Source organism: Coregonus lavaretus, assembly GCF_964263955.1.
Source record: "Coregonus lavaretus genome assembly, chromosome: 18".
Classification (NCBI taxonomy): domain Eukaryota; kingdom Metazoa; phylum Chordata; class Actinopteri; order Salmoniformes; family Salmonidae; genus Coregonus; species Coregonus lavaretus.
The window spans coordinates 26,512,336-26,539,606 of NC_140005.1; the positions used below are offsets into that span (position 1 = coordinate 26,512,336).

At 43.0% G+C, this 27,271-nt stretch overlaps 1 protein-coding gene across 3 annotated transcripts; it reads left to right on the top strand.

Moving 5' to 3' along the window:
• The first annotated feature begins 177 nt into the window (after positions 1-177).
• LOC311145710 (BAG family molecular chaperone regulator 5-like) lies at positions 178-24,887 on the top strand. Of its 3 annotated transcripts, none has more exons than XM_084181979.1 (3): positions 178-285; positions 21,120-21,971; positions 22,087-24,887. In XM_084181979.1, exons 1-3 carry the CDS (start codon positions 263-265, stop codon positions 22,622-22,624), a joined length of 1,413 nt encoding a protein of 470 aa, XP_084038105.1. In that variant the 5' UTR covers positions 178-262; the 3' UTR covers positions 22,625-24,887. The 3 variants fall into 3 exon arrangements, with proteins under 3 accessions (XP_084038105.1, XP_084038104.1, XP_084038106.1); XM_084181978.1 differs by lacking the exon at positions 178-285 and adding an exon at positions 15,499-15,699; XM_084181980.1 differs by lacking the exon at positions 178-285 and adding an exon at positions 20,969-21,014.
• Positions 24,888-27,271: the final 2,384 nt, after the last annotated feature.

Sequence of the window (27,271 nt, forward strand, 5' to 3'; positions counted from 1 at the left end):
ATTTACTTTTCGTAGCAGGTTAGGATAATTAACGTAACAGGGTAGGATAATTAGGGTAAGGTTAGGAAAAGGATTCGGGTTAACTAAAATGCAAAAAAAAATCTACTTTATACATCATTTTGACATAAACCGTATACCATCTAGCCATGATCGCAATCCTCCTCCTGAAAAAAAGCTAGTACTAGCCAGCTAGCTAATCGCTACATCTCGGTTTGTGGTTGTGCGTGGTAATGTTTAGCATTATATCCATCTTTTCACTATTATGGCTGTACGTTGGTTATGCAGGTAAGAATGAGGACATGTAGCTTATCATATATTCCTTACAGTTTATTAGCTATCTAAATTATTTAAAATGTATTTATTTAGCTAGCACCGTTCAGATATCTACAATGTAGCTAACTAGCCTACATGCTAGCTTGTACCTAAAAGGCTAAACAAATTTGACGCCACAGTGATGTTTTCATTCATATGTGTGGATTTATTGCACTTTGGCTGACATTTTTATGTTCTCAGAGAGCAAAATTGCTGTCAAGGGACCGAGTATGAAAAATGTATGCACTCACTAACTGTAAGTCGCTCTGGATAAGAGCGTCTACTAAATGACTAAAATGTAAAATGTAAATGTGACTGGGAGTCCCTTGTTGACCAGCGGTGCACTTGTTCCAAAGAGCCTTCATTGACCTCTCCAACATCTGGAGCCCCGTTAAATTCTACAAAAAGTAGCTAGCTAAAGCTTTCCTTCCCCCTTCCATCACTGATTACAACTTCAAAATAACTGGACAGGAGAAAGTTATCTGGTTGAGCCCTTGCTTTCACCTGTCCAATTATGTGTCATCAGTGACTACTGAGGAAGGAAAGGTGCACTTTAAAGGAATTCGAATGGGGCCCTTGGACTTTTTAAAGGTAGACTCAGCAATATGATATCATACAAAGCGGGCGACTTCCTGCTCACAACTACATGAACTTGTCCAATAACAAAATAGATCTGGCTATGTTGTCCACTACTGAACACGACCCATGAGTGGGGAAAAGACTCCAAGGTGACTCAGATAGTGGTCTAATAGGCCTGTAGATTATGATCATTTGAGATGGGAGCGAGAAGGTCACAGTCTAGGAACATACAGAGAAGGACCTGTCAGATGAGTCATAATACCCCCGGAACTAGCCACACTTGGAGGCAAATTGGAAATGCAATACATTGAATACACAGAGCAGGGTGGAAAAATCGCATTAAAAAACTATTTAAATGTATTTTCAGAAGAGCTGTGGTCACCATTCATGTAATAGATGAAATATATAGCTTACATCTGACAGTATTGGGGAGCTATTTCATAGTTTTTTCACGGGTAGGCCTACATTATATTCCCATTTCAATCTTTTAGCAAACCTATGCTTGGTGTGACTGTTATGGGCAGAGCAGACTATCCGATATGCCCTTAAATATTTTGATATGCAACCTGGAATTAAAATGTAATAGCACCAGTGCTTCTATAGTGAAACAAATCTCACATTTGTGCCGTTTGCGAGCGATGATGTTAGGCTACATTGTATCGTTGTTTCGTCTTCAGAGCGCACTGGCAATAACAATTTCACTTTACAGAGACAACCACGGGTTCTTCAAGTTTAACACTAGCCTATATCCACAAATTTTGTAATAATCTGAATGAAGATGATGGTGAAGGGGGTGATTTGAATTTACAATATACATCGGGGTTTGGCCTCTAGGTTTGGCCTCTAACCAATTTGTTCCTGAGCTTGTAGCTACTCGGCGGGCCAGAACATATAGCCTACTATCTGCCCAATTCATATCCCCACACTACACATTTAACACGTGGTTAGTGGGATAATCAATTCAATGACAATAATGTGATCATTTCAATCTGATTACAGTGGTTAAATCACCAATGTCTCTATTAATAGGCCTATACCTACTCTATTAAAATATATTCATCTTAAATGTATTTCTCCAATGCCAAACCAGTGTGTCTTGTTTGCAACGAAACTGTTGCTGTTAGCAAAGAATTCAATCTGAGATGTCATTATGAATCTAAGCATGGTACTTTCAGAAGTTGATTTCCCACCCCAGACATGAGGCCAAAGTCTGACGCAGAAAGGAGGTAGGCCTATTTAAGGAGTGCATGGTGACAGTATTGGAGGAAATAGCTATAGCGACAAATAAATGGATAACATAATTGTGTCTGTCAAACAGGTAAGCCTACCTCTTATTTATTAAATGGTGCTCCAACAAAGCCCTCTTGTTAGTAAATTTGCCGACTCAACTTTCAGCACCGGGCGCTGTCCTTATTGATTTTAGAAACTAATATTTTTTCAAATTTATCCAATTGTATTCTATTCTCTGGTTTTTATCATGGACCTATTCCCCAAATATTATACATTGAGGGAAAAAAGTATTTGATCCCCTGCTGATTTTGTACGTTTTCCCACTGACAAAGACATGATCAGTCTATAATTTTAATGGTAGGTTTATTTGAACAGTGAGAGACAGAATAACAACAAAAAAATCCAGAAAAATGCATGTCAAAAATGTTATAAATTGATTTGCATTTTAATGAGGGAAATAAGTATTTGACCCCTCTGCTAAACATGACTTAGTACTTGGTGGCAAAACCCTTGTTGGCAATCACAGAGGTCAGACGATTCTTGTAGTTAGCCACCAGGTTTGCACACATCTCAGCTTCGACTCTGTCAACCACCGCATTCTTATTGGCCGACTAAATAGCCTTGGTTTCTCTAATGACTGCCTCGCCTGGTTCACCAACTACTTCTCAGATAGAGTTCAATGTGTCAAATCGGGGGGCTTGTTGTCTGGACCTCTGGCCGTCTCTATGGGCGTGCCACAGGGTTCAATTCTTGGGCCGACTCTATTCTCTGTGTATATCAATGATGTCGCTCTTGCTGCTGGTGACGCTCGGATCCACTTCTATGCGGACAACACCATTTTGTATACATCTGGCCCTTCATTGAACACTGTGTTAACAAACCTCCAAACGAGCTTCAATGCCATACAACACTCCTTCCGTAGCCTCCAACTGCTCTTAAACACTAGTAAAACGAAATGTATGCTCTTCAACCGAACGCTGCTTGCACCCGCCCACCCGACTAGAATCACTACTCTCGGCGGGTCTAACCTAGAGTATGTGGACAACTACAAATACCTAGGTGTCTGGTTAGACTGTAAACTCTCCTTCCAGACTCACATTAAGCATCTCCAATCAAAAGTTAAATCTCGAATCGTCTTCCTATTTCGCAACAAAGCCTCCTTCACTCATGCTGCCAAGCATGCCCTCGTAAAACTGATTATCCTACCGATCCTTGACTTCGGCGATGTCATTTACAAAATAGCCTCCAACACCCTACTCAGCAAATTGGATGTAGTCTATCACAGTGCCATCCGTTTTGTCACCAAAGCCCCATATACTACCCACCATTGTGACCTGTACGCTCTTGTTGGCTGGCCCTCACTACATATTCGTCGCCAAACCCACTGGCTCCAGGTCATCTATAAATCACTGCTAGGCAAATCCCCGTCTTATCTTAGCTCACTGGTCACCATAGCAACACCCACCCATAGTCTGCGCTCCAGCAGGTATATCTCACTGGTCATCCCCAAAGCCAACACCCCCTTTGGCTGCCATTCCTTCCAGTTTTCTGCTGCCAATGACTGGAACGAACTGCAAAAATCTCTGAAGCTGACTCTTATCTCCCTCACTAACTTTAAGTGTCAGTTGTCAGAGCAGCTCACCGATCACTGCACCTGTACACAGCCTTTCTGAAATTAGCCCACCCAACTACCTCATCCCCATATTGTTATTTATTTTGCTAATTTGCACCCCAGTATCTCTATTTGCACATCATCTTTTGCATATCTATCATTCCAGTATTATACGAAATTGTAACTATTTTGCACTATGGCCTATTTATTACCTTACCTCCATAACTTACTACATTCGCATACACTGTATATATATTTTCTGTTGTATTTTTGACTTAATGTTTTTTTTACCCCATATGTAACTCAGCTGCCTTGAGATCATTGACAAGATCCTCCCGTGTAGTTCTGGGCTGATTCCTCACCGTTCTCATGATCATTGCAACTCCACGAGGTGAGATCTTGCATGGAGCCCCAGGCCGAGGGAGATTGACAGTTATTTTGTGTTTCTTCCATTTGCGAATAATCGCACCAACTGTTGTCACCTTCTCACCAAGCTGCTTGGCGATGGTCTTGTAGCCCATTCCAGCCTTGTGTAGGTCTACAATCTTGTCCCTGACATCCTTGGAGAGCTCTTTGGTCTTGGCCATGGTGGAGAGTTTGGAATCTGATGGATTGATTTGCTTCTGTGGACAGGTGTCTTTTTATACAGTTAACAAACTGAGATTAGGAGCACTCCCTTTAAGAGTGTGCTCCTAATCTCAGCTCGTTACCTGTATAAAAGACACCTGGGAGCCAGAAATCTTTCTGATTGAGATGGGGTCAAATACCTATTTCCCTCATTAAAATGCAAATCAATTTATAACATTTTTGACATGCATTTTTCTGGATATTTTTGTTGTTATTCTGTCTCTCACTGTTCAAATAAACCTAACATTACAATTATAGACTGATCATGTCTTTGTCAGTGGGCAAACGTACAAAATCAGCAGGGGATCAAATACTTTTTTCCCTCACTGTACTAAATTTTTCACATGTGGGTTTGACACTTTTTATCAAGCTGTTGGTGCTTGCTTCTATTTATGCCAAATCAGTTGACTGCTGTAGGTTGAGATTCTTGTTTCCTAACATTATTCCTTACACTTTTCTGTAGCGAATAGAGAAGACCCTATACCCATCACATCCCACATATGTTAATGACCCCCGTGGGTGTAACTCAAATGTGTGTTTGGGTCCGGATTGGGAAGGTGTGAAACGTAGAAATTCTCTTCAGTTTGAGCTATTGAACTCCACATGCAATGAAGGAGAAATTAATACCAGCATTAACTTTTATTTATTGATTGAATGAAACTATATCAATGCATTTGAATCATGACGGTATTATGATGGAAAAGTGAAAGCAATTCCGATTTAAGTTTCACGTTTGTCCTACAAGAGGAAATCTTAGCACTTCTCACAGATCACATAGGCCTAAACAAAACATATAGAAAACAAACAATAGGAACAGTCAGACAAATAACTTTCCTACCCTCCCACCCCACCCCACACCTGCCCATATGGGGAGTTGTTCATAATAGTGATAATAATATAATAATAATAATATGCCATTTAGCAGACGCTTTTATCCAAAGCGACTTACAGTCATGTGTGCATACATTTTTGTGTATGGGTGGTCCCGGGGATCGAACCCACTACCTTGGCGTTACAAGCGCCGTGCTCTACCAGCTGAGCTACAGAGGACCACATGACCCCTGGGAGAAACTCCTCCCTTCTGGGAGATCAAGGCAGTGGTGGAGTGGCTGGTCTGGCCTGGAGATCATGTGGCGGGCTTTGCGCTGTATAGTGTGTTCGTTCAGTAGGTGGGGAGATCCAATCAGTTTAGATGGCGTGAAAAAAATGAAATAGTAAGCCTATAGGCTACTCCAGTCTCTTTATTTTTATGCAAACCTTCAGAACATACATTGCGAAACTTGAAAGAACTCGTGGTTCTCACTGTCAAGCAAAATGATACAATGTATCACTTGTGCACCAATGCACTCTGAAGACGAAACAATAATATGATTTATTTTACAATAAAAAAATATACACTGCTCAAAAAAATAAAGGGAACACTTAAACAACACATCCTAGATCTGAATGAATGAAATTAAATACTTTTTTCTTTACATAGTTGAATGTGCTGACAACAAAATCACACAAAAATTATCAATGGAAATCAAATGTATCAACTCATGGAGGTCTGGAGTTGGAGTCACCCTCAAAATTAAAGTGGAAAACCACACTACAGGCTGATCCAACTTTGATGTAATGTCCTTAAAACAAGTCAAAATGAGGCTCGGTAGTGTGTGTGGCCTCCACGTGCCTGTATGACCTCCCTACAACGCCTGGGCATGCTCCTGATGAGGTGGCGGATGGTCTCCTGAGGGATCTCCTCCCAGACCTGGACTAAAGCATCCGCCAACTCCTGGACAGTCTGTGGTGCAACGTGGCGTTGGTGGATGGAGCGAGACATGATGTCCCAGATGTGCTCAATTGGATTCAGGTCTGGGGAACAGGCGGGCCAGTCCATAGCATCAATGCCTTCCTCTTGCAGGAACTGCTGACACACTCCAGCCACATGAGGTCTAGCATTGTCTTGCATTAGGAGGAACCCAGGGCCAACCGCACCAGCATATGGTCTCACAAGGGGTCTGAGGATCTCATCTCGGTACCTAATGGCAGTCAGGCTACCTCTGGCGAGCACATGGAGGGCTGTGCGGCCCCCCAAAGAAATGCCACCCCACACCATGACTGACCCACCGCCAAACCGGTCATGCTGGAGGATGTTGCAGGCAGCAGAACGTTCTCCACGGCGTCTCCAGACTCTGTCACGTCTGTCACATGTGCTCAGTGTGAACCTGCTTTCATCTGTGAAGAGCACAGGGCGCCAGTGGCGAATTTGCCAATCTTGGTGTTCTCTGGCAAATGCCAAACGTCCTGCACGGTGTTGGGCTGTAAGCACAACCCCCACCTGTGGACGTCGGGCCCTCATACCACCCTCATGGAGTCTGTTTCTGACCGTTTGAGCAGACACATGCACATTTGTGGCCTGCTGGAGGTCATTTTGCAGGGCTCTGGCATTGCTCCTCCTGCTCCTCCTTGCACAAAGGCAGAGGTAGCGGTCCTGCTGCTGGGTTGTTGCCCTCCTACGGCCTCCTTCACGTCTCCTGATGTACTGGCCTGTCTCCTGGTAGCGCCTCCATGCTCTGGACACTACACTGACAGACACAGCAAACCTTCTTGCCACAGCTCGCATTGATGTGCCATCCTGGATGAGCTGCACTACCTGAGCCACTTGTGTGGGTTGTAGACTCCGTCTCATTCTACCACTAGAGTGAAAGCACCGCCAGCATTCAAAAGTGACCAAAACATCAGCCAGGAAGCATAAGAACTGAGAAGTGGTCTGTGGTCACCACCTGCAGAACCACTTCTTTATTGGGGGTGTCTTGCTAATTGCCTATAATTTCCACCTGTTGTCTATTCCATTTGCACAACAGCATGTGAAATGTATTGTCAATCAGTGTTGCTTCCTAAGTGGACAGTTTGATTTCACAGAAGTGTGATTGACTTGGAGTTACATTGTGTTGTTTAAGTGTTCCCTTCATTTTTTTGAGCAGTGTATATACACTAACGGTCATAAGTTTTAGAACACCTACTCATTCAAGTTATTTATTTATTACTATTTTCTACATTGTAGAATAATAGTGAAGACATCAAAACTATGAAATAACACATATGGAATTATGTAGTAACCAAAAAAGTGTTAAACAAAAAAATATATATTTGAGATTCTTCAGATAGCCACCCTTTGCCTTGATGACAGCTTTGCACACTCTTGGCATTCTCTCAACCAGCGTCATGAGGTAGTCACCTGGAATGGATTTCAATTAACAGGTGTGCCTTCTTAAAAGTTAATTTGTGAAATGTCTTTCCTTCTTAATGCGGTTGAGCCAATCAGTTGTGTTGTGACAAGGTAGGGTGGTATACAGAAGATAGCCCTATTTGGTAAAAGACCAAGTCCATATTATGGCAAGAACAGCTCAAATAAGCAAAGAGAAACGACAGTCCATCATTACTTTAAGACATGAAGGTCAGTCAATACGGAACATTTCAAGAACTTTGAAAGTTTCTTCAAGTGTAGTCGGATAAACCATCGAGTTATGATGAAACTGACTTTCATGAGGACCGCCACAGAAATGTAAGACCCAGAGTTACCTCAGCTGCAGAGGATAAGTTCATTAGAGTTACCAGCCTCAGATATTGCAACCCAAATAAATGTTTCACAGAGTTCAAGTCACAGACACATCTCAACATCAACTGTTCAGAGGAGACTGTGTGAATCAGGCCTTCATGGTCGAATTGCTGCAAAGAAACCACTACTAAAGGAGACAAATAAGAAGAAGAGACTTGTTTGGGCCAAGAAACATGAGCAATGGACATTAGACCGGTGGAAATGTGTCCTTTGGTCTGGAGTCCAATTTGGAGATTTTTGGTACCAACCGCTGTGTCTTTGTGAGACGCGGTGTGGGTGAACGGATGATCTCCGCATGTGTATTTCCCACCGTAAAGCATGGAGGAGGATGTGTTATGGTGTGGGGGTGCTTTGCTGGTGACACTGTCTGTGATTTATTTAGAATTCAAGGCACACTTAACCAGCATGGCTACCACAGCATTCTGCAGCGATACGCCATTCCATCTGGTTGGGCTTAGTGGGACTATCATTTGTTTTTCAACAGGACAATGACCCAACACACCTCCAGGCTGTGTAAGGGCTATTTTACCAAGAAAGAGAGCGATGGAGTGCTGCATCAGATAACCTGGCCTCCACAATCCCCTGACCTCAACCAAATTGAGATGGTTTGGGATGAGTTGGACTGCAGAGTGAAGGAAAACAGCCAACAAGTGCTCAGCATATGTGGGAACTCCTTCAAGACTGTGTGAAAAGCATTCCAGGTGAAGCTGGTTGAGAGAATGCCAAGAGTGTGCAAAGCTGTCAAGGCAAAGGGTGGCTATTTGAAGAATCTCAAATATAAAATGTATTTTGATTTGTTTAACACTTTTTTATTTACTACATGATTCCATATGTGTTATTTCATAGCTTTGATGTCTTCACTATTATTCTACAATGTAGAAAATAGTAAAAATAAAGGAAAACCCTTGAATGAGTAGATGTTCTAAAACTTTTGACCTGTAGTGAATGTGTGTGTATGTATGTATGTATGTATGTATGTATGTATGTATGTATGTATGTGTGTGTATATATATATATATATATATATATATATATATATATATATATATATATATATATATATATATATATATATATATATATATAACCACATGTGGATACAATACATTTAAAAATCATTCAGGATAACACACATTTTAGAAACTTATTTCCATTGTCCTCTTAATACAATACAATGTAGCCTAACAACATCGCTCCCAAACGGCACAGATGTGAGTTTCTTTTCACTATAGAAGCACTGGGCCTCTTAGATTTTAATTCCAAGTGGCATATCAAAATATTTAGGCTCATATGACGGTCTGCTCTGCCATTCCTCTCCTTCACACCAGGGCTGCCAACAATATAGGGTTGCTATAAGACGTAAATAGGAAAATAATGGACCTGTGAAAAAAAACTATAAAATAGCTCCACTACCATAGGATGTATTAAAGCTGCAATATGTAACTTTTTGGGGGACCCGACCAAATTCACATAGATCTGTCATTCTCATTAAAAGCAAGCCTATGAAGTGTTAGATCTGTTCTTTGTGCCCTATTTCTATTTTTCCCATTCTTAAGTTTAGCTTTTGCTTCTTTTACTTTCGTTTTTGTACACAACCTTCAAAAAGCTGAAAATGCAATATATATATATTTTTATATATATTTCACAGCGGTTTAGAAGGTAGAATGATTCTCTACACTATTGCTTGTTTTGTCACATAAACTGAAATTAGGCAAACTTTTAGAATTTTAGCAACCAGGAAATGGCAGAGCAGTTTCTGCATATTGCACCTTTAATTGAATAGTGACCACAGCCCTTTCAAAAATATACTGAACAAAAATATAAACGCAACATGCAACAATTTTCAAAGATTTTACTGAATTACAGTTCATATAAGGAAATCAGTCAATTGAAATAAATTCATTAGGCCCTAATCTATGGATTCCACATGACTGTGAATACAGATATGCATATGTTGGTCACAGATACCTTTATAAAAAAAGGTAGGGCTGTGGATCAGAAAACCAGTCAGTATCTGATGTAACCACCATTTGCCTCATGCAGCGCGACACATCTCCTTCGCATAGAGTTGATCAGGCTGTTGATTGTGGCCTGTGGAATGTTGTCCCACGCCTTTTCAATGGCTGTTCAAAGTTGTTGGATATTGGTGGGAACTGGAACACGCTGTCGTACGCGTCGATCCAGAGCATCCCAAACATGCTCAATGGGTGACATGTCTGGTGAGTATGCAGGCCATGGAAGAACTGGGACATTTACAGCTTCCAGGAATTGTGTACAGATCCTTGCGACATGGGGCTGTGCATTATCATGCTGAAACATGAGGGGATGGCGGTGGATGAATGGTACGACAATAGGCCTCAGGATCTCGTCACGGTATCTCTGTGCATTCAAATTGGCATCGATAAAGCTACAGACAACGAACATAACATCTTGGCGCCGACGAAGATGGCGGCCTCGCGACTAGCTCTTAGGAAACTTTGCAGTATATTGTTTTTTTATGTATTATTTTTTACATTATTAGCTCAGAAAGTGTTTTGCATCATTACATACAGCCGGGAAAAACTATTGGATATCAGACCTGTAGTGTAACTCACCAGCATTACAACCAGGAATACGACTTTCCCGAAGCAGATCCTTTGTTTGCTCTCCCCAGGGCAACTGAACTGATTCCAGCGGCTGACCCAAAACATCGCCGCCGGAGGAGAGGCACTCGGAGCGGCCTGCTGGTTTGACTTAGGAGGCGCGCAAACCACCCACCGCTTCCAAGTATTCTACTCGCTAATGTTCAGTCTCTCGAGCTCGACGAACTACGGGCAAGGATTTCTTTCCAGAGAGACATCAACGACTGTAACATACTCTGTTTCACGGAAACATGGCTCTCTCAGGATATTCTGTCGGAATCGGTCCAGCCAGATGGGTTCTCAGTTCATCGCACAGACAGGAATAAATATCTCTCCGGGAAGCAGAAGGGCAGAGGTGTGTGTTTCAACGACTCATGGTATAATTGTAGGAACATACAGGAACTCGAGTCCTTCTGTTCACCCGACCTAGAATATCTCACAATCAAATGCCAACCGTATTATCTCCCAAGATAATTTTCTTTGGTTATAGTCACGGCCGTGTATATCCCCCCTCAAGCCGATACCAAGACGGCCCTCAAAGAACTTCACTGGACCTTATGCAAACTGGAAACCACATATCCTGAGGCTGCATTTATTGTAGCTGGGGATTTTAACAAAGCAAGTTTGAGGACTGGGCTGCCGAAGTTCTATCCACATATCGACTGTTGTACTCACGCTGCTAAATTCCTCGACCATTGCTATTCGAACTTCTGGGATGGTTATAAGGCCCTCCCCCGCCCTCCTTTCGGCTCCATTTTGCTTCACCCTTCCTATAGGCAGAAACTCAAACAGGAAGTACCCGTGCTAAGGACTATTCAACGCTGGTCTGACAAATCGGAATCCACGCTTCAAGATTGTTTTGATCACGCGGACTGGTATATGTTCCGGGTAGCTTCCGAAAATAATTTAGACGTATACACTGAAACGGTGACTGCGTTTATCAGGAAGTGTATAGGTGATGTTGTGCCGACTGTGACTATTAAAACCTACCCTAACCAGAAACCGTGGATAGATGGCAGCATTCGCGCAAATCTGAAAGTGCGAACCACCGCATTCAACCATGGCAAGGTGACTGGGAATATGGCAGAATAAAAACAGTTTAGCTACTCACTCCGCAAGGCAATTAAACTGGAAAAACATCAGTATAGAGACAAAATGGAGTCGCAATTCATCGGCTCAGATACGAGAGTTATGTGGCAGGGTCTACAGACAATCACGGATTACAAAAGGAAAACCAGCCACGTCGCCGTCGCCGACACCGATGTCTCGCTTCCAGACAAGCTAAACACCTTCTTCGCCCGCTTTGAGGATATCACAGTGCCATGGACGAGGCCCACTACCAAGGACTGTGGCATCTCCTTCTCCATGGCCGACGTGACTAAGACATTTAAGCATGTTAACCCCCGCAAGGCTGCCGGCCCAGACGGCATCCCTAGCCGCGTCCTCAGAGCATGCGCAGACCAGCTGGCTGGTGTGTTTATGGACATATTCAATCTCTCCCTTTCCCAGTCTGCTGTTCCCACATGCTTCAAGATGGCCACCATTGTTCCTTTACCCAAGAAAGCAAAGGTAACTGAACTAAATGACTATTGCCCTGTAGCACTCACCTCTGTCATCATGAAGTGCTTTGAGAGTCAAGGATCATATCACCTCTACCTTACCTGTCACCCTAGACCCACTTCAATTTGCTTACCGCCCCAATAGATCCACAGACGATGCAATCGCCTGCACACTGCCCTATCCCATCTGGACAAGAGGAATACCTATGTAAGAATGCTGTTCATTGACTATAGCTCAGCATTCAACACCATAGTACCCTCCAAGCTCTTCATTAAGCTCAAGGCCCTGGGTCTGAACCCCGCCCTGTGCAACTGGGTCCTGGACTTCCTGACGGGTCGCCCCCAGGTTGAAGGTAGGAAACAACATCTCCACTTCGCTGATCCTCAACACAAGGGTGCGTGCTCAGCCCCCTCCTGTACTCCCTGTTCACCCATGACTGCATGGTCAAGCACGCCTCCAACTCAATCATCAAGTTTGCAGACGACACAACAGTAGTAGGCTTGATTACCAACAATGATGAGACCACCTACAGGGAGGAGGTGAGGGCTCTGGGAGTGTGGTGCCAGGAAAATAACCTCTCACTCAACATCAACAAACAAAGGAGATGATCTTGGACTTCAGGAAACAGCAGAGGGTGCACCCCCCTATCCACATCGATGGGATTGCAGTGGAGAAGGTGAAAAGCTTCAAGTTCCTTGGCGTACACATCACAGACAAACTGAAATGGTCCACACACGCAGACAGTGTGGTGAAGAAGGTGCAACAGAGCCTCTTCAACCTCAGGAGGCTGAAGAAATTCGGCTTAGCACCAAAAACCCTCACAAACTTTTACAGATGCACAATTGAGAGCATCCATTGAGTGCGGCCTGCCGAACGCCTTACCGGGGGCAAACTACCCGCCCTCCAAGACACATACAGCACCGCGATGTCACAGGAAGGCCTAAAAGATCATCAAGGACATCAACCACCCGAGCCACTGCCTGTTCACCCCGCTATCATCCAGAAGGCGAGGTCAGTACAGGTGCCTCAAAGCTGGGACAGAGAGAATGAAAAACAGCTTCTATCTCAAGGCCATCAGACTGTTAAATAGCCATCACTAGCACATTAGAGGCTGCTGCTGCCTATTGAAATCACTGGCCACTTTAAGAAATGGAACACTAGTCACTTTAATAATGTTTACATATCTTGCACTACTCATCTCATATGTATATACTGCATTCTATTCCATAATATTCTACTTAGTCAATGCCGCTCTGTCATTGCTTGTCCATATATGTATTCTTAAATCCCATTCCTTACTAGTTTTGTGTGTATTGGGTATATGTTGTGATCTTGTTAGATATTACTTGTTAGATATTACTGCACTGTTGGAGCTAGAAGCACAAGCATTTCGCTACACCCGCTATAACATCTGCTAAACACATGTATGTGACAAATAGAATTTGATTTGATTTGATGCCTGCCCATACCATAACCCCACCGTCACCATGGGGCACTCTGTTCACAACGTTGACATCAGCAAACCGCTCGCCCACACAAAGCCATATATGTGGTCTGCGGTTGTGAGTCCGGTTGGACGTACTGCCAAATTCTCTAAAACGACGTTGGAGGCGGCTTATGGTAGAGACATTAACATTTGATTATCTGGGAACAGCTCTGGTGGACAATCCTGCAGTCAACATGCCAGTTGCACGCTCCCTCAATTTGAGACATCTGTGGCATTGTGTTGTGTGACAACTTTACGTTTAGGTGACCTTTTATTGTCCCCAGCACAAGGTGCACCTGTGCAATGATCATGCTGTTTAATCAGCTTCTTGATATGCCAAACCTGTCAGGTACAGTGCCTTGCAAAAGTATTCATCCCCGTTAGCGTTTTTCCTATTTTGTTGCATTACAACCTGTAATTTAAATGGATTTTTATTTGGATTTCACATAATGGACATACACAAAATAGTCCAAATTGGTGAAGTCAAATGATACAAACCCCCCAAAAATCAATTTTAATTCCAGGTTGTAAGGCAACAAAATAGGAAAAATGCCAAGGGGGGTGAATACTTTCGCAAGCCACTGTAGATGGATTATCTTGGCAAAGGATAAATGCTCATTAACAGGGATGTAAACAAATTTGTGCACAACATTTGAGAGAGAGAAGCTTTTTGTGCATATGGAAAATTTCAGGGATCTTTTATTTCAGCTCATGAAACATGGGACCAACACTTTACATGTTGCATTTATATTTTTGTTCAGTGTACATTTAAATTGTGTTTTAATGCAATTTTTTTCCTCACCCTGCTCCATTTCAAATTTGGCTCCCATTGCGGCTTTACTTCCGGGCTATTATGATGCAACTGGCAGTTCCTTCTCTGTATGTTCCTAGGTCACAGTTAGTGATGCAATGGTAAAACAATAGGTGGATTAACGCGGATTGTGGTGCATTTACACTCCACTACTCAACTGGTCATAGTGTTTACAAATCTATCTCATATTCAGTAGGCAGCAAACAGAAACAAACAGAGAAGATACCCGGGACCTATTCATGTTCAATGTTGCAGATATAGGCTAAATATGAACTGACACAATTACCTGTCATATTCTGCATTACACACCATAAGTAGGGGGCCCAAGGCCGACCATCGGTCATTCAGTGGTCAACCATTCTCCACAGTCCCTACGATGTGTTCTACACTGTTGCCAGTAGGTGGTTATGAATCATGGTCAAATTTCCAGATTCTATATGTCTTGGCTGACCATCGCTCAAATCTTGTGGTCTGTTCTAGGATATACACTTCTGTCTGAATGTTCTGCAACATTACGTTATTCTGAATTTAAGCCCCTGGGCCGTAACTAATTCATTTTGTGTACAGGCAGTCTTACCTCTTAAATCCTCTATGTCACATGTGTCAAACTCATTCCACGGAGGGCCGAGTGGCTGCGGGTTTTCACTCCTCCCTTGTCCTTGATTGATGAATTAAGGTCACTAATTAGTAAGGAACTCCCCACACCTGGTTGTCTAGGGCTTAATTGAAAGGAAAAACCAAAAACCTGCAGACACTAGGCCCTCCATGGAATGAGTTTGACACCCCTGCTCTATGTATATGGAAGTTGGCATAGAAATATAGTTGCGAAAATTGAATCTATTTCATTGTGGTATTCCAGCAGCACCTTAGTTGGTCTCAAGTTTCTGCCAGAGATGCCAAGTGCTTGATATCCCATGTAAATACAATACATTTCGAATTGTTTTTAATAGGAATTATAACATCAAACTCCTGCGCAAATCTGTCTACGATCCCGTTGTACAGTCCACTGAAGACTAGTTTATGACGCGCGTGAACAAACCCTCTGAATTGGTGTGTGGGAGGGGCAACAATGCAGTGCTTAGTGCTGTCGTACTGTACCGAGGTGAATCAGCCATTGAAAACAAATGATCCTTACATAGCTACATAAAGAGAAAGGATACATATTTGGATGACACTACAGCGATTATGATCATTGTCGGCTAGCTGATGGAAACGGACATCTTTAGAAATGTGCGCGAATGTCTTTGGCGCTTTGAAAAGGTGAGACATTTCATGCGCAGCTGGGATGGTGGTGGGACATTGCTGGCGTCTGTTACATTGAAACAGCAACCTAGCAACTGACAGATTGAAAATACGTTTTGTCTGAGAGATAGGCTTGCAGGGCTGCCCCTGGCCTATGTGACGGTATGTGAGTTGGTGCATGCATTCTTTGCAGTGACACTGTTGTTGTGTTCGCTGCTATTTCTATCCCCATTTGGTGGGAAAGTAAATTATTAGATCGGCTGCTTACGATGACATAATGCTTAAAGCCCCATGTAGTAGGCATGTAGTAACGTTACTGTAGGTAGGTAGGTATGCATGCATGCAATGCAAAGTATTTGCTCAGTGGGTTGCTGCGTTTGAAGAGGGACTGTTCTAGAAGTCGTATTGGAGAATGGGTCTCTCAGACAGTAAGCCTCATAGAGCATCACCTTACATCAGGGTTCCCCAACTGGTAATTTTATTTTGCCCCCCAAGTTTTCTGAACCAATGTTTATTTTTTTTATTGTTGGACATAAAATACTAAAAACACCAGCAAATCAGCTCAAAGTGATTTAAATTGAGGAAATCTGCTCCAAAATATGTCCATGCATAATAGAGAAATGGATGTGATTGTATACAAATGTAAGTAAGGTTTGAAATTATTATGTGTTAGTCAAATGTTAAATCTGTTTGGGCAGTGTACAAATTATTTGTAATTATGTGCCGGCCCCCTGACCATCCGCTCCCAAAAAAATCGGTCTGCAGCTGAATTAAGTTGATGATCCCTGCCTTACACAGATCAATTCTAGACTACAGGTATCAATGTATTGATGACATGGGTCTAGGTTATGTAAACATATTAGCCATGTTGGCAGCCCACAGAAGACCTCAAGCTTGTTCTGATCGGGTTCTGTGTTGGGCGATCTTTGATTTGTAAGCTGTTGGCCTCACAGGTAGCCCAAGCCTTGCCCCATTGTGGCCAGAAAAGGGGCATTTGCCGGTGGCATCCTGGTTTGGGGCCCTCTCCGGACACTCAGAATGTGGTCATAACAATGTCTGTCTCTTCCTGATAGGCTACCTCTCCCTGGCATACAGAGAGGGGTTACACATCTGGGAGGCTTGACTAGCCTTTTGGGTTTTATTTATTGCTCATCCGAAACTGACAGCAAAATGAAAAATATGCTGTTTTATTCAACGTACCTAGCTTTAACATTGTTTTTGGTGGTTGTGTAATCATGCACTCATGTCAATAGGATTTTGTTGTGAAAGTCTAGTTGTCGATTTGTGTGAATTCGGCCCATGGTCGTCACCATACTTTTAGGTAGGAGTACAATAGCAGCACAGTATTATTTGAGATGGTATTTCATACTACTGTGTCTGGTTATATTAATTCAAAAGACAACAAGTAGCCTAGTGTCTGTCTCTCCCCTGAGGCCTGTTCTGGAAAAATGAAATCCTTTTCTCTTTCATTTCTCTGTTACCCCTCAGAAAAATACCTGTTGTCCTTTCTGGGTCGTTCCATTTCAATTCAGCAAGCCATGACACCCACCATCTTACATTGTTCTCAAATCGTTTCTGTAGTTAGAAACAGATAAGATTAACATTCCTACAACATTATTTTGTTGAAATATAATTTGATCTCTGATAAAAGTAAGCAAATTGATTGCACCCAAATTTACAAATTTTAATTTAAAGGATTCATATAGTATTCAGTAAATATAGTACCTAACATCCTATTTGGACCAAACCTTTTTTTATGAACAATGACTAAGAAAAAGAAATGTTCAAAAGCCACCCACTGATCCCCCGCACCCCACCCCAATCCCAACACAACAACGAGTATACAGTATCAGTTCTCTATGTTTGACAAGTAGTATGGAGCTGCGGCTCTGAGTATTGTTTCTTCATCCTTTGTAATGTATTCTCAGTGAATTTGGTAATTATTTTCTTCCCCTGTTCAGAGAAATGTGTCATTGAAGTTGTTAAGTTTATGTCCCATCCTACATCCTGATATTACCAGGTTCTGACCACCTAGATGGCATTGTTCCTGCTAATAGGTGAAAAAAGCTGGAAGATTTCCCCCTCAATGTTAAAGGGATAGTTCACCCAAATTACAAAATTACATTGGTTTCCTTACCCTGTAAGCAGTCTATTCATAGGTTGCAAATCTGTCACTCGGTCGTGTTATGCCATTGTTATGAACGTTCTCAAGCCGCCCTCTATCGGCGGTGCAACAGTGGTGCCCTAAAGTGGTGATAAGGCCAGTCATTCTGGATGGAGGCTAACGGTTTCATCTAAATTACACTATAGTGCCTGGAAATACGATGGCATTGCTAAAGTAGTCAAATATTTAGTAGGAAACAACTTTGTCAGCATTATCATGTCGTAAATTTACTTTAGACAGATGGCAAAGTTATCATTAGCTATTAAAAGTTTGTCAAACATAGCTAACAATGCTAACGTTAGCGAACTAAAATCCAGTGGTCTCCCCTCAATCTTAGCTAGCTAGCAAATGTTATACTGCATCTAAAGTCAATATGGTTACATCAAAATGATGACAAAAGGTTTTCCTACTAATTATTTGCCTCCTTTTAAATGTCATTATATTTCCAAGCCACTTTTGATTAAATCTTCATCAGTGCTCATTGACGATGCATTGAGTAGAGTGCTCAGTCGGGTATCAGTCCAAAACGAACATTCAAAACAATATTTTGACGAAACATGCAACCCATGAATTGACAAGATATGACATCAACCCATGCTTTGGTTTTGTTGGCCACTGTTTCAAATGCTAACTTTTTAAGCATTTGTGACACAAATCCAATTCAAGTCAATGGTACCCATATTAGCGTTTTCACGCTTCATGTTTGCCATAACTGCAAAAAAGTTAGCATTTGAAACAGTGGCCAGGTAAACAAAACCAATGTATGGGTTCCTGTCATACCTTGTCCATAGACTGCTTATACCTTGTCCATAGACTGCTTACACGGTAAGGAAACCAATATGTAATTTTGTAATTTGGGTGAACTATCCCTTAAACATTGAGGAGGGGTTCTTAAACAAAATTACCTAATAACAGGAACAGCACCATTTAGTGGTCAGAACCTGGTATTATCAGGATGTAGGATAGGATATAAACCTAACAACTTAAATGACTAATTGAACAGGGAAAAACAAACAAAAACAAATTCACTGAGAATACATTAAATAGGATGAAGAAACAATACTCAAAGCCGTAGCTCCATACTACTTGTCAAACACAGAGAACTGATACTGTATAGTCATTGTTTGACAATTTCTTTGGATTCGTCATGGTTAGAAAAAAAAGTTTGGTCCAAATCAGATGTTAGTTCCTATATTTATTGAATATAATACGAATCCTGCCGGAATGCTAATCTTATCCGTTACTAGCAACAAAATAGATTTCAGAACAATCTGCAATGGTGGGTGTTAATCCTCTTTCTTGTGCTTTTTGAGGTGGAACGACCCTTCTGACAAACATATGGCAAATAGGAGAATACTATAAGGCCTATATTGTCTCCACTGACTTTTTCCAGTGGCTCTCCTGAGACAATACTACAGATAGGCTATATTATTAATTTTTTTATTTCACCTTTATTTAACCAGGTAGGCCAGTTGAGAACAAGTTCTCATTTACAACTGCGACCTGGCCAAGATAAAGCAAAGCAGTGCGATTAAAAACAACAACAACACAGAGTTACACATGTGATAAACAAAACATACAGTCAATAACACAATAGAAAATCGATATACAGTGTGTGCAAATGTAGTAAGTTATGGAGGTAAGGCAATAAATAGGCCATAGTGCAGAATAATTACAATTTAGTATTAACACTGGAGTGATAGATGTGCAGAAGATGATGTGCAAATAGAGATACTGGGGTGCAAATGAGCAAAATAAATAACAATATGGGGATGAGGTAGTTGGGTGGGCTAATTACAGATGGGCTGTGTACAGGTGCAGTGATCGGTAAGCTGCTCTGACAACTGATGCTTAAAGTTAGTGAGGGCGATAAGAGTCTTCAGCTTCAGAGATTTTTGCAGTTTGTTCCAGTCATTAGCAGCAGAGAACTGGAAGGAATGGCGGCCAAAGGAGGTGTTGGCTTTGGGGATGACCAGTGAGATATACCTGCTGGAGCGCATACTACGGGTGGGTGTTGCTGTAGTGACCAATGAGCTAAGATAAGGCAGAGATTTGCCTAGCAGATATTTATAGATGACCTGTAACCAGTGGGTTTGGTGACGAAACCTATGTCACACCGACAGTATTTGAGGCTTTTCATTAAGGGTGTATTATCTGAATGGTATTGCAATTTAACCAATAGACATGTTTTCCTCGGGACTGTCTAAATATGGTTTAAATGGACCCTAGTAATCCCATAATGACTGCCAAATCGGCACTCTCTCTCACCATAATCCCCTTTGGAAGAATCCCTCTCATATGGTGAACAACAGTGACACACTGTCTCTTTTAAGAATGAGAAGAATGACCTGTCTATTGTGACATTATAGACACATCACCATGGTATAGCAGCAGCCTGCAAATACAATATTTTGAGAGCCTCTCAATCTGCAGTGTCTGTATGCCGATGGTGCAAAACTTAGGCTACTGGTGTGTTCTTTTGAGCCAGCTTGATCTTACCTGAGCCAGCTTGATTTTATTAATTGAGTTTTCCCTCTGGAGTTTTTGTAAGTAGTGTTGTTGACTATTTGATACGATTAGGAAAACAGTCATCTTTGAGTGAGGGAATTAGTTCTGTTGGGTGTCATTTTCAGTCCGCTCAGATGTTCTCTGAAGAATGTAACTCAATTATGGTTATTTCGGACCTGGGGTGTAAAACGGCGTTGTTGTCGCTGCAGTAATTAGACTTAGTTCAGTGGTGTTCATTAGACAGCCTTGGACATAAGCTTAAATAGTAGCCGGCACTGAGTCTAGAGCTGTAGCCTACTTTCAGTAAGGAGTTGAATGATTGTCATGCTAGTGTTATCATTGAATGTTTAATTAATTTATTGCCTGTTTTTAGGACATGCCTGCATAATTCTTGTTGGTTAAACGGTCACACTAACAAAGTGGTATTGTACGTTGATCAAGTGCATTTAAACCTCCAGTAGCTCTTTGTCCTTTGAGGTAATAACAGTGTACAAAGGCGGCTTGTTCATGCTTGTTTTTATTTTGGGTGGAGCTTGGAAAACCGCAGGCGGCTTAGGTCAACATTACATAATGGAAACAAGAACACCTGGCCTAACATATTGAATTGGACAAGCCTCATACTGATAAGCTTATTTTTTTCTTCACGTATTCCTATTTTAAGGTTGAACAATTGATAGAAAAAATATAACATTTTAGAGAGTGTAGGCTATGAATGTGTTTAGTTATTAACTTTTGTTGTTGTATTTGTGCTGTGCCTGTTTTGCAGCTTGTTTGGAAAGCCCTTTGATGGTGGAAAGAGGATGGACCATGGCAGCCAGCAGCAGCAGCAGCAGCACCCAGCCATGATACGGCTCTATGAGGTCCAGCGGGAGGTCCAATCTCTGGGCCCTCAGGTGTGCACCTTCAGCGGGTTGAAGAACGAGCGGGAGTATCGGCGGCTGGAGCGCGAGCTGACCCAGCTGCTCCTGGAGGTGGACCAGGTGGACACAGAGGGCAGGGCAGACCTACAGGGGGCACGCAAGAGATCAGCCCAGGAGGTGGAGGGGCTGCTGCGCTACCTGGAGGAGAACGCCACCCACCCGTCCCGCCTGGCCATCGAGGAGCTGAGCCGGGAGGCCCAGAGGCTGGTGGAGCAGGGGGTGGTGGAACCGCAGCGGGCCGGGGGCACATCAGAGATCAGTGATGAGCTGGTGGACGCCGTGCAGGAGCTGATACTAAGGCTCACCCAGGTAAAGACAGGAGGAAGTGTGCCCCTACGCAAGGCTCGCTACCGGGCCCTGACACGACTGTGTGCCGTGCAGGACGTGATCGAAGGGCGCACGCGCCAGCAGACTCTCCCCCTGTCAGAAGACACGCATGTGGCCGTGCAGAAGATCAACCAGGTGATGGTGCAGGTGAGTGGGGCGCGCAGCCAGCTGGTGGCCCTGCTGATGGGGCTGAGTGGGAGGGATAGCTGTGCCCACCTGTCCCGCGTGCTCACTGAGCTCCTGGTGGAGCTGGACGCCCTGGACGTGTCGGGGAACGCAGCGGTCAGGAACTACCGCAAACAGGTGGTGGAGGAGATCAACGGCCTGCTCAAACACCTGGACCTGGAGGGAGAGGGAGACGACACGCGCAGGTACGCAGCTTTACTAGAATTACAAATAATAGTACAGAAAGGAAATACAGTATACATGCTTTCAGGTACAACTTGGCTCAGAAATTTGATGTTGTATATATCTTTATTTTTTCAGGTATGACTTGGCGCAGAATGACTCAATCCGTCAGATTGAGGCGGTGCGGGGTCGGGTGGGCCAGCTGCGGGGGGAGGTCCTGCGACACTGTGGGGTGGGCGACCTCTTTAGGCCCAAGCCTGAGCTCCAGAGTCTCCTCACACACCTGGACCAGGTGGACACAGCCCGTAACCCCTGTATCCGTGAGGCCCGCCGGCGCGCTGTGCTGGAGGTCCAGGCTGTAATCACCTTCCTGGACCTCCGTGAGGCCCTGATCTGCCGCCAGCCCGGCCCTAACGAGCCCCCACAACACAGGGCTGTGTGGATGGTCCTGGGCAGCCTGTCAGACCTCCAGGCCCAGGTACTCTGCTTCAACGGCAAGCGGGCCGACAAGAGCTACATATTGCTTGAGGAGCTTCTGACCAAACAGCTGCTGGCTCTGGACGCAGTTGACCCACAGGGTGATGAGATGACCAAGGTGGCCCGCAAGCAGGCAGTCAAGTTTGCCCAAAACATCCTCAGCTATCTGGACATGAAGACAGATGAGTGGGAATACTGATCCACTGGATAAGACTAGACATAGCTGAATGCTTAGGCCGACCTATTAAATTGTATATACACTGGTGTATCATCACTCTAAGAGTTGGGGTCTGTAAATTTTTACTAAATCCCAGAATGCACTGCAGCAGCGCTTTTTGTCTCTTTGTTGTCATTGTCGCTGGCCTGTGGGTAAAAAACCCAACCCAAGAACATTTTTGTGAAATACAATTTTGAGAAAAGTGTTATGACATATGATGTGCTTTTGAAAGTTTACTGAGCATCTTTTTGAAATCGACTTTATGTGTGTGAGTTTTGATCAGTGTTGTTGTTTGGTGTGTGTGGTTGTAAAGCCTGCGGCCAAAAGCACTGAAGCCTGTTATAGTGGTGGTCAGAGTAGTTAAGATCCAGTCACGTCGTCTGTTTTTCAAAAGCAGGAATGGGACTAGAGTAATTACATCTTGATGGTATCCATGTTTAGCTTGACTACTTTGGAGGTCAGTTGTAAATTAACTCAGCCAAACGATGTCTCCGATGTCTCAAAATATTGATTTACCGAGATGAACAGAGAGTGTACATCAGCACTGTGAGATAAGATCTTCCTCTGTTCATGTTGCGTGTCCACTGCTCTGTCTCTTCCTGGTAATGCTTTAATCAACACTTCTGAGGCAAACTCCCCTAACCATGGCTGTACACACCTGTCTCTGGCAACCGTTCAGATGACAAATGAAAAGGAGAGCTTCTTTACGGCTTTACCCACTGTCCTACCATAATGAGGAGGAGGATGGGCATGGAACTCAGTAAAGTTAAACGGCCTGTGAGAACCTTTGTCAACTTGGAGGGTTAGTTAAAGGCCTCCGTGTAAAGAATGAACATTTGTGGACACAATAAATTACCCTGTTTGTTTGTCTGTAATTTGTAGCTAAATGTTGATTGTGACTTGTGTGTTTGCGAGGCTATATCCTGTCTGCATTGAATTTAGTGAAGGGGAAAAATAGTGTGGAGGTGGTTTAGGTTTTGTTTTTGTTGTGACTTTTCTATTGTCAGAGGAGTGTGTCTGAGAGCCTTGGGGAGGGTCACTGATTTTATGTGATAATTATTATTATAGCTGTTGACAGTGATCACAGTGGACAGGGCAGTCTAAATCCTCTGCAGAACTGCAGCAGAGGTAGGAAGCTATTAGTTAAAAAAAAGCTCTGTGCCTTTCCTTTCCTCCGATGTTTTTATCCCAAACAAAGCAACCCCAACCATTCTCCACACAGAAACTAGGGAGGGACTGGCTGCTACCCTTTACAAATAAATAATTTTGAATGCACAAAGACAAGAAAAAGCACTAAACGGGTGACTGAGGAGCACCTAGGCTATTGTCGGCGTGAGAAATCTGCACTTTTTACTAATTCTCAGCATTGTACCTCAGCTGTTCGTAAATTGACCCCTGCATGCCTGGTAGATAGCCCTATGTACTAACAGAGCATGAACAGTCCTCAGTTAGCTCCCACAGAACTCCCAGACTTTCAACATGACAGGGGTTATTCAACCCTTCCCCTGCTGCTGTAGACAAACATATGGCACAAAAACAGTGAAATCCAGCTACACGGTCATGGGTTGTCTGACTCATAAGTGAGATAATGATTTGATTAGACAGTGTTCAGTGTGGCCCTCATGTAATGGGTGTTGTTCACACAGCAAACCTAATGCTGTCTCAAACCAACCAACCCTGCCAGATCAGAGGCTAACACTAGCTACTGTTATAATTATACTCCTCTTGATCTGCTCACGTACCAGTAGATGTGATTATCAACGCACAGTTGCACACAACCTTGCAAAAATAGAACAGACCTCTTATATGAAAGCAATGCAAGGTGTTCTATCTGAACTATGTATGCATCAGTTGCATCCAGTTTTTGAAAGTGCATTGAACATTTTAGGGGTAGAATGTATAATTTTGTCAATGAAGAATGTTATAAGTTAGATTTTTCCAAGTACCAAAGCTGATTTATTTTAAGGACACTTTTTAGGTTCCTTACTCTGTGGTGGACATTTTGGTTTGCCTACTTTCAAATGGCAGGAATGTGTCTGTGGGGTACAATATTAAATGTTTTAATTTGACGATCTGTTTCTCCAGTCGCCTTTGACTAAGTGGATTGTGACAGGCTTTGCTGTGTTTCTCATACAAGATGCGCGTGTACAAAAGCACACTGAGGTTTAAATGATGTGTGAATGCTTCAATAATAGGTTTGTTTGACTTTTTATTCCCACTCCAAAATAAAAAAAGGTGTCCCAGATCTAGTTGTGTAAAGACCTTTTTATTTTTAATATTCCTGGTTCGTGTTGTTCCCATGACAACACTATCATATGAGTAGACAGGTTACAAAACTCCAAGTATAAAAACAACTCAAATTTGTTAACCTTCAAAATATCAAGACTATATTTAGAAGAGTTTCCATTGGGAGTAGTAATATCTAGCTAGATTTGTAATGCCAATGTACTTTTTATCTGCTTTTTGTCTGCTACAGATTTGAAAGGCCATCCAAATAAAGGCCAATGTATCACCCATTTATGTATGTACGTATATGGTCACATTCCATCAGTGTATAGTATAGCTTTCCATAAGGACTGAGATAGGAACTAAGGGTAGAGAAGCTTAGAATTGAGGTGTAGACTGTTAAGTGGTATGAGCTTTGAGGCGCAAAAGTGCATGTTGCCTCAGATAGCCTTGACCTCTACATGAACCCAAATTATCCAATCAACCATAGTCCGAGATTCCTCCCGACGCCCACACTTCATAAAGACGTCAGTGACCTTGGCCTCCACACACACAGAGACTGACTGATGGATTTCAGAAAAGCCCCCAGCGGTCTACATTAAAAGTCAATCAAATAAAGGCTTTTCAGCGCATTAGCTCAGAAGCGAAACTCTGGGAGGGACAGGGCGACTGGCCACATGGAACACGTCCAAACGTAAACCCCTGGACCTTGTCCGTCTGTCTCATAACACTGACCGCCAGGACGGCTGATCAAGATGACACCACGCTCCATGTGTGGGATCATGACCTTTCACACAACAGGGTGTCTCAGCGCGGGCTCACTTCCGCTCCATCACCTGCAACAGAGTACATTATCACTATAGCATTACTACAGTATCAGTACAGTGAATACTTTTTGGTCCTGCAAGGCAAGCCTGTTGAGAGTGCCTGCCAACATAAACACTGGGTAATTTCAAAGTTACTGTGCCAAGTATTTTCTTTTCTTTAGCCCATAGGGCACAACTGTTCCTACGTATGGCCACTAGAGAGAGCCAGATAACAGGCCACGCAAACAACGTCCAGAGAGAGAGGGTGTGTGTGTGTCTGCTGTTAATCAGGGCGAGGCCTGCTCACACATGGACTGCACCCTGCAGCGTGTTTAAGCTTGGTGTTGCTATGAGGACTGCATAAGTGTCGTACTAACGTGAAAACATGCCAAGCGTTTCGATGCCTCACAACATGGATCAGTGCTGCTACAGGGGAACGCTATGTGCAACAACCTGTCAATGATGAGGCTACTGACTCCACGGTCCAGGTCACACGGTCCAGGCCAGCTAGCTGCTTAGTCAAATCAATCCCCCTCCCTCCCGCCCTCCCTCCACCCCATCCCTCCACCCCCTCCCCAGGATCAGTGCTCCCGTAGTGGTGGGCTCCTTGTATGCAAGTTACGTAACATTCTTCCCTTCTGCATCTGCACCATTACTCTGGCTAACATAGAGACCCTGCTGGATGACATAACCATCCACACATAAACACATTGTCCTCCCCCTTCATCACTGTTTATGTTTCAGCTCTTCTTCTCCCCATCTTTTTCTATTCAAGTTTCAAGTTTGAAGTTTTAATGTCACATACACAAGTACAGTGAAATGCCTTTCTTGCAAACTCAAAACCCAACAATGCAATAATCAATAACAATGTAATACTAGAAAAATAAATAAAAAATATGAAGAACACAATAAGTAAGTAAGCATACTATATACAGGGTCAGTTCCAATACCATATTTACAATGTGCAGCGATACTGGAGTGATGGAGGTACTGTAGATATGTATAGGGGTAAGGTGACTATGCAACAGGATATAAGTGTAGAGTCAGTATAAATGTATGTGCACATTATGTGTGAGTGAGCAGATGATGGAGTGAGTGTGCGTGTGAGTGTGTAGGGCCCTGTGAGTGTGCATAGAGAAAAGTTTAAATAAAAGGTCAATAAAGATACAAGGTTAACTCACATAGTCTGTGTAGCTATTTTGTTAGCTATTTATCAGTATTTTTGCTTGGGGATAAAAGCTGTTCAAGAGTCTGTTGGTGCCAGACTTGATGCACCGGTACCGCTTGCTTTGCGGAAGCAGAAAGAATAGTCTATGGCTTGGGTGGTTGGAGTCTTTAACGATTTTCCTGGCCTTCCTACCACACCGCCTGATATAGATGTCCTGGATGGCAGGGAGCTCGGCCCCAGTTATGTACTTGAATGAATAGTGTAGTGTGTGGGTGCTCTTGTTTACTATGTGTGTTTATAAGCAGTTTGGAGCACTCTGTACTGTATTTTGTGACTCATGTCATGTAATGTGTCCTTTTGAGAAAGACGCTAGAGTAGTTACATACATGAAATATATTATAATTCTGTATAGAAAGACAGGGTAACGTG

Bases quoted from the DNA above. Each gene is read 5' to 3' on its own strand.
- LOC311145710 (XM_084181978.1), top strand. From the start codon at position 15,668: ATGTGCGCGAATGTCTTTGGCGCTTTGAAAAG. The intron at 15,700-21,119 runs GTGAGACATTTC...CCTGTTTTGCAG, and splicing joins GTCTTTGGCGCTTTGAAAAG to CTTGTTTGGAAAGCCCTTTG. The intron at 21,972-22,086 runs GTACGCAGCTTT...TTATTTTTTCAG, and splicing joins GAGGGAGACGACACGCGCAG to GTATGACTTGGCGCAGAATG.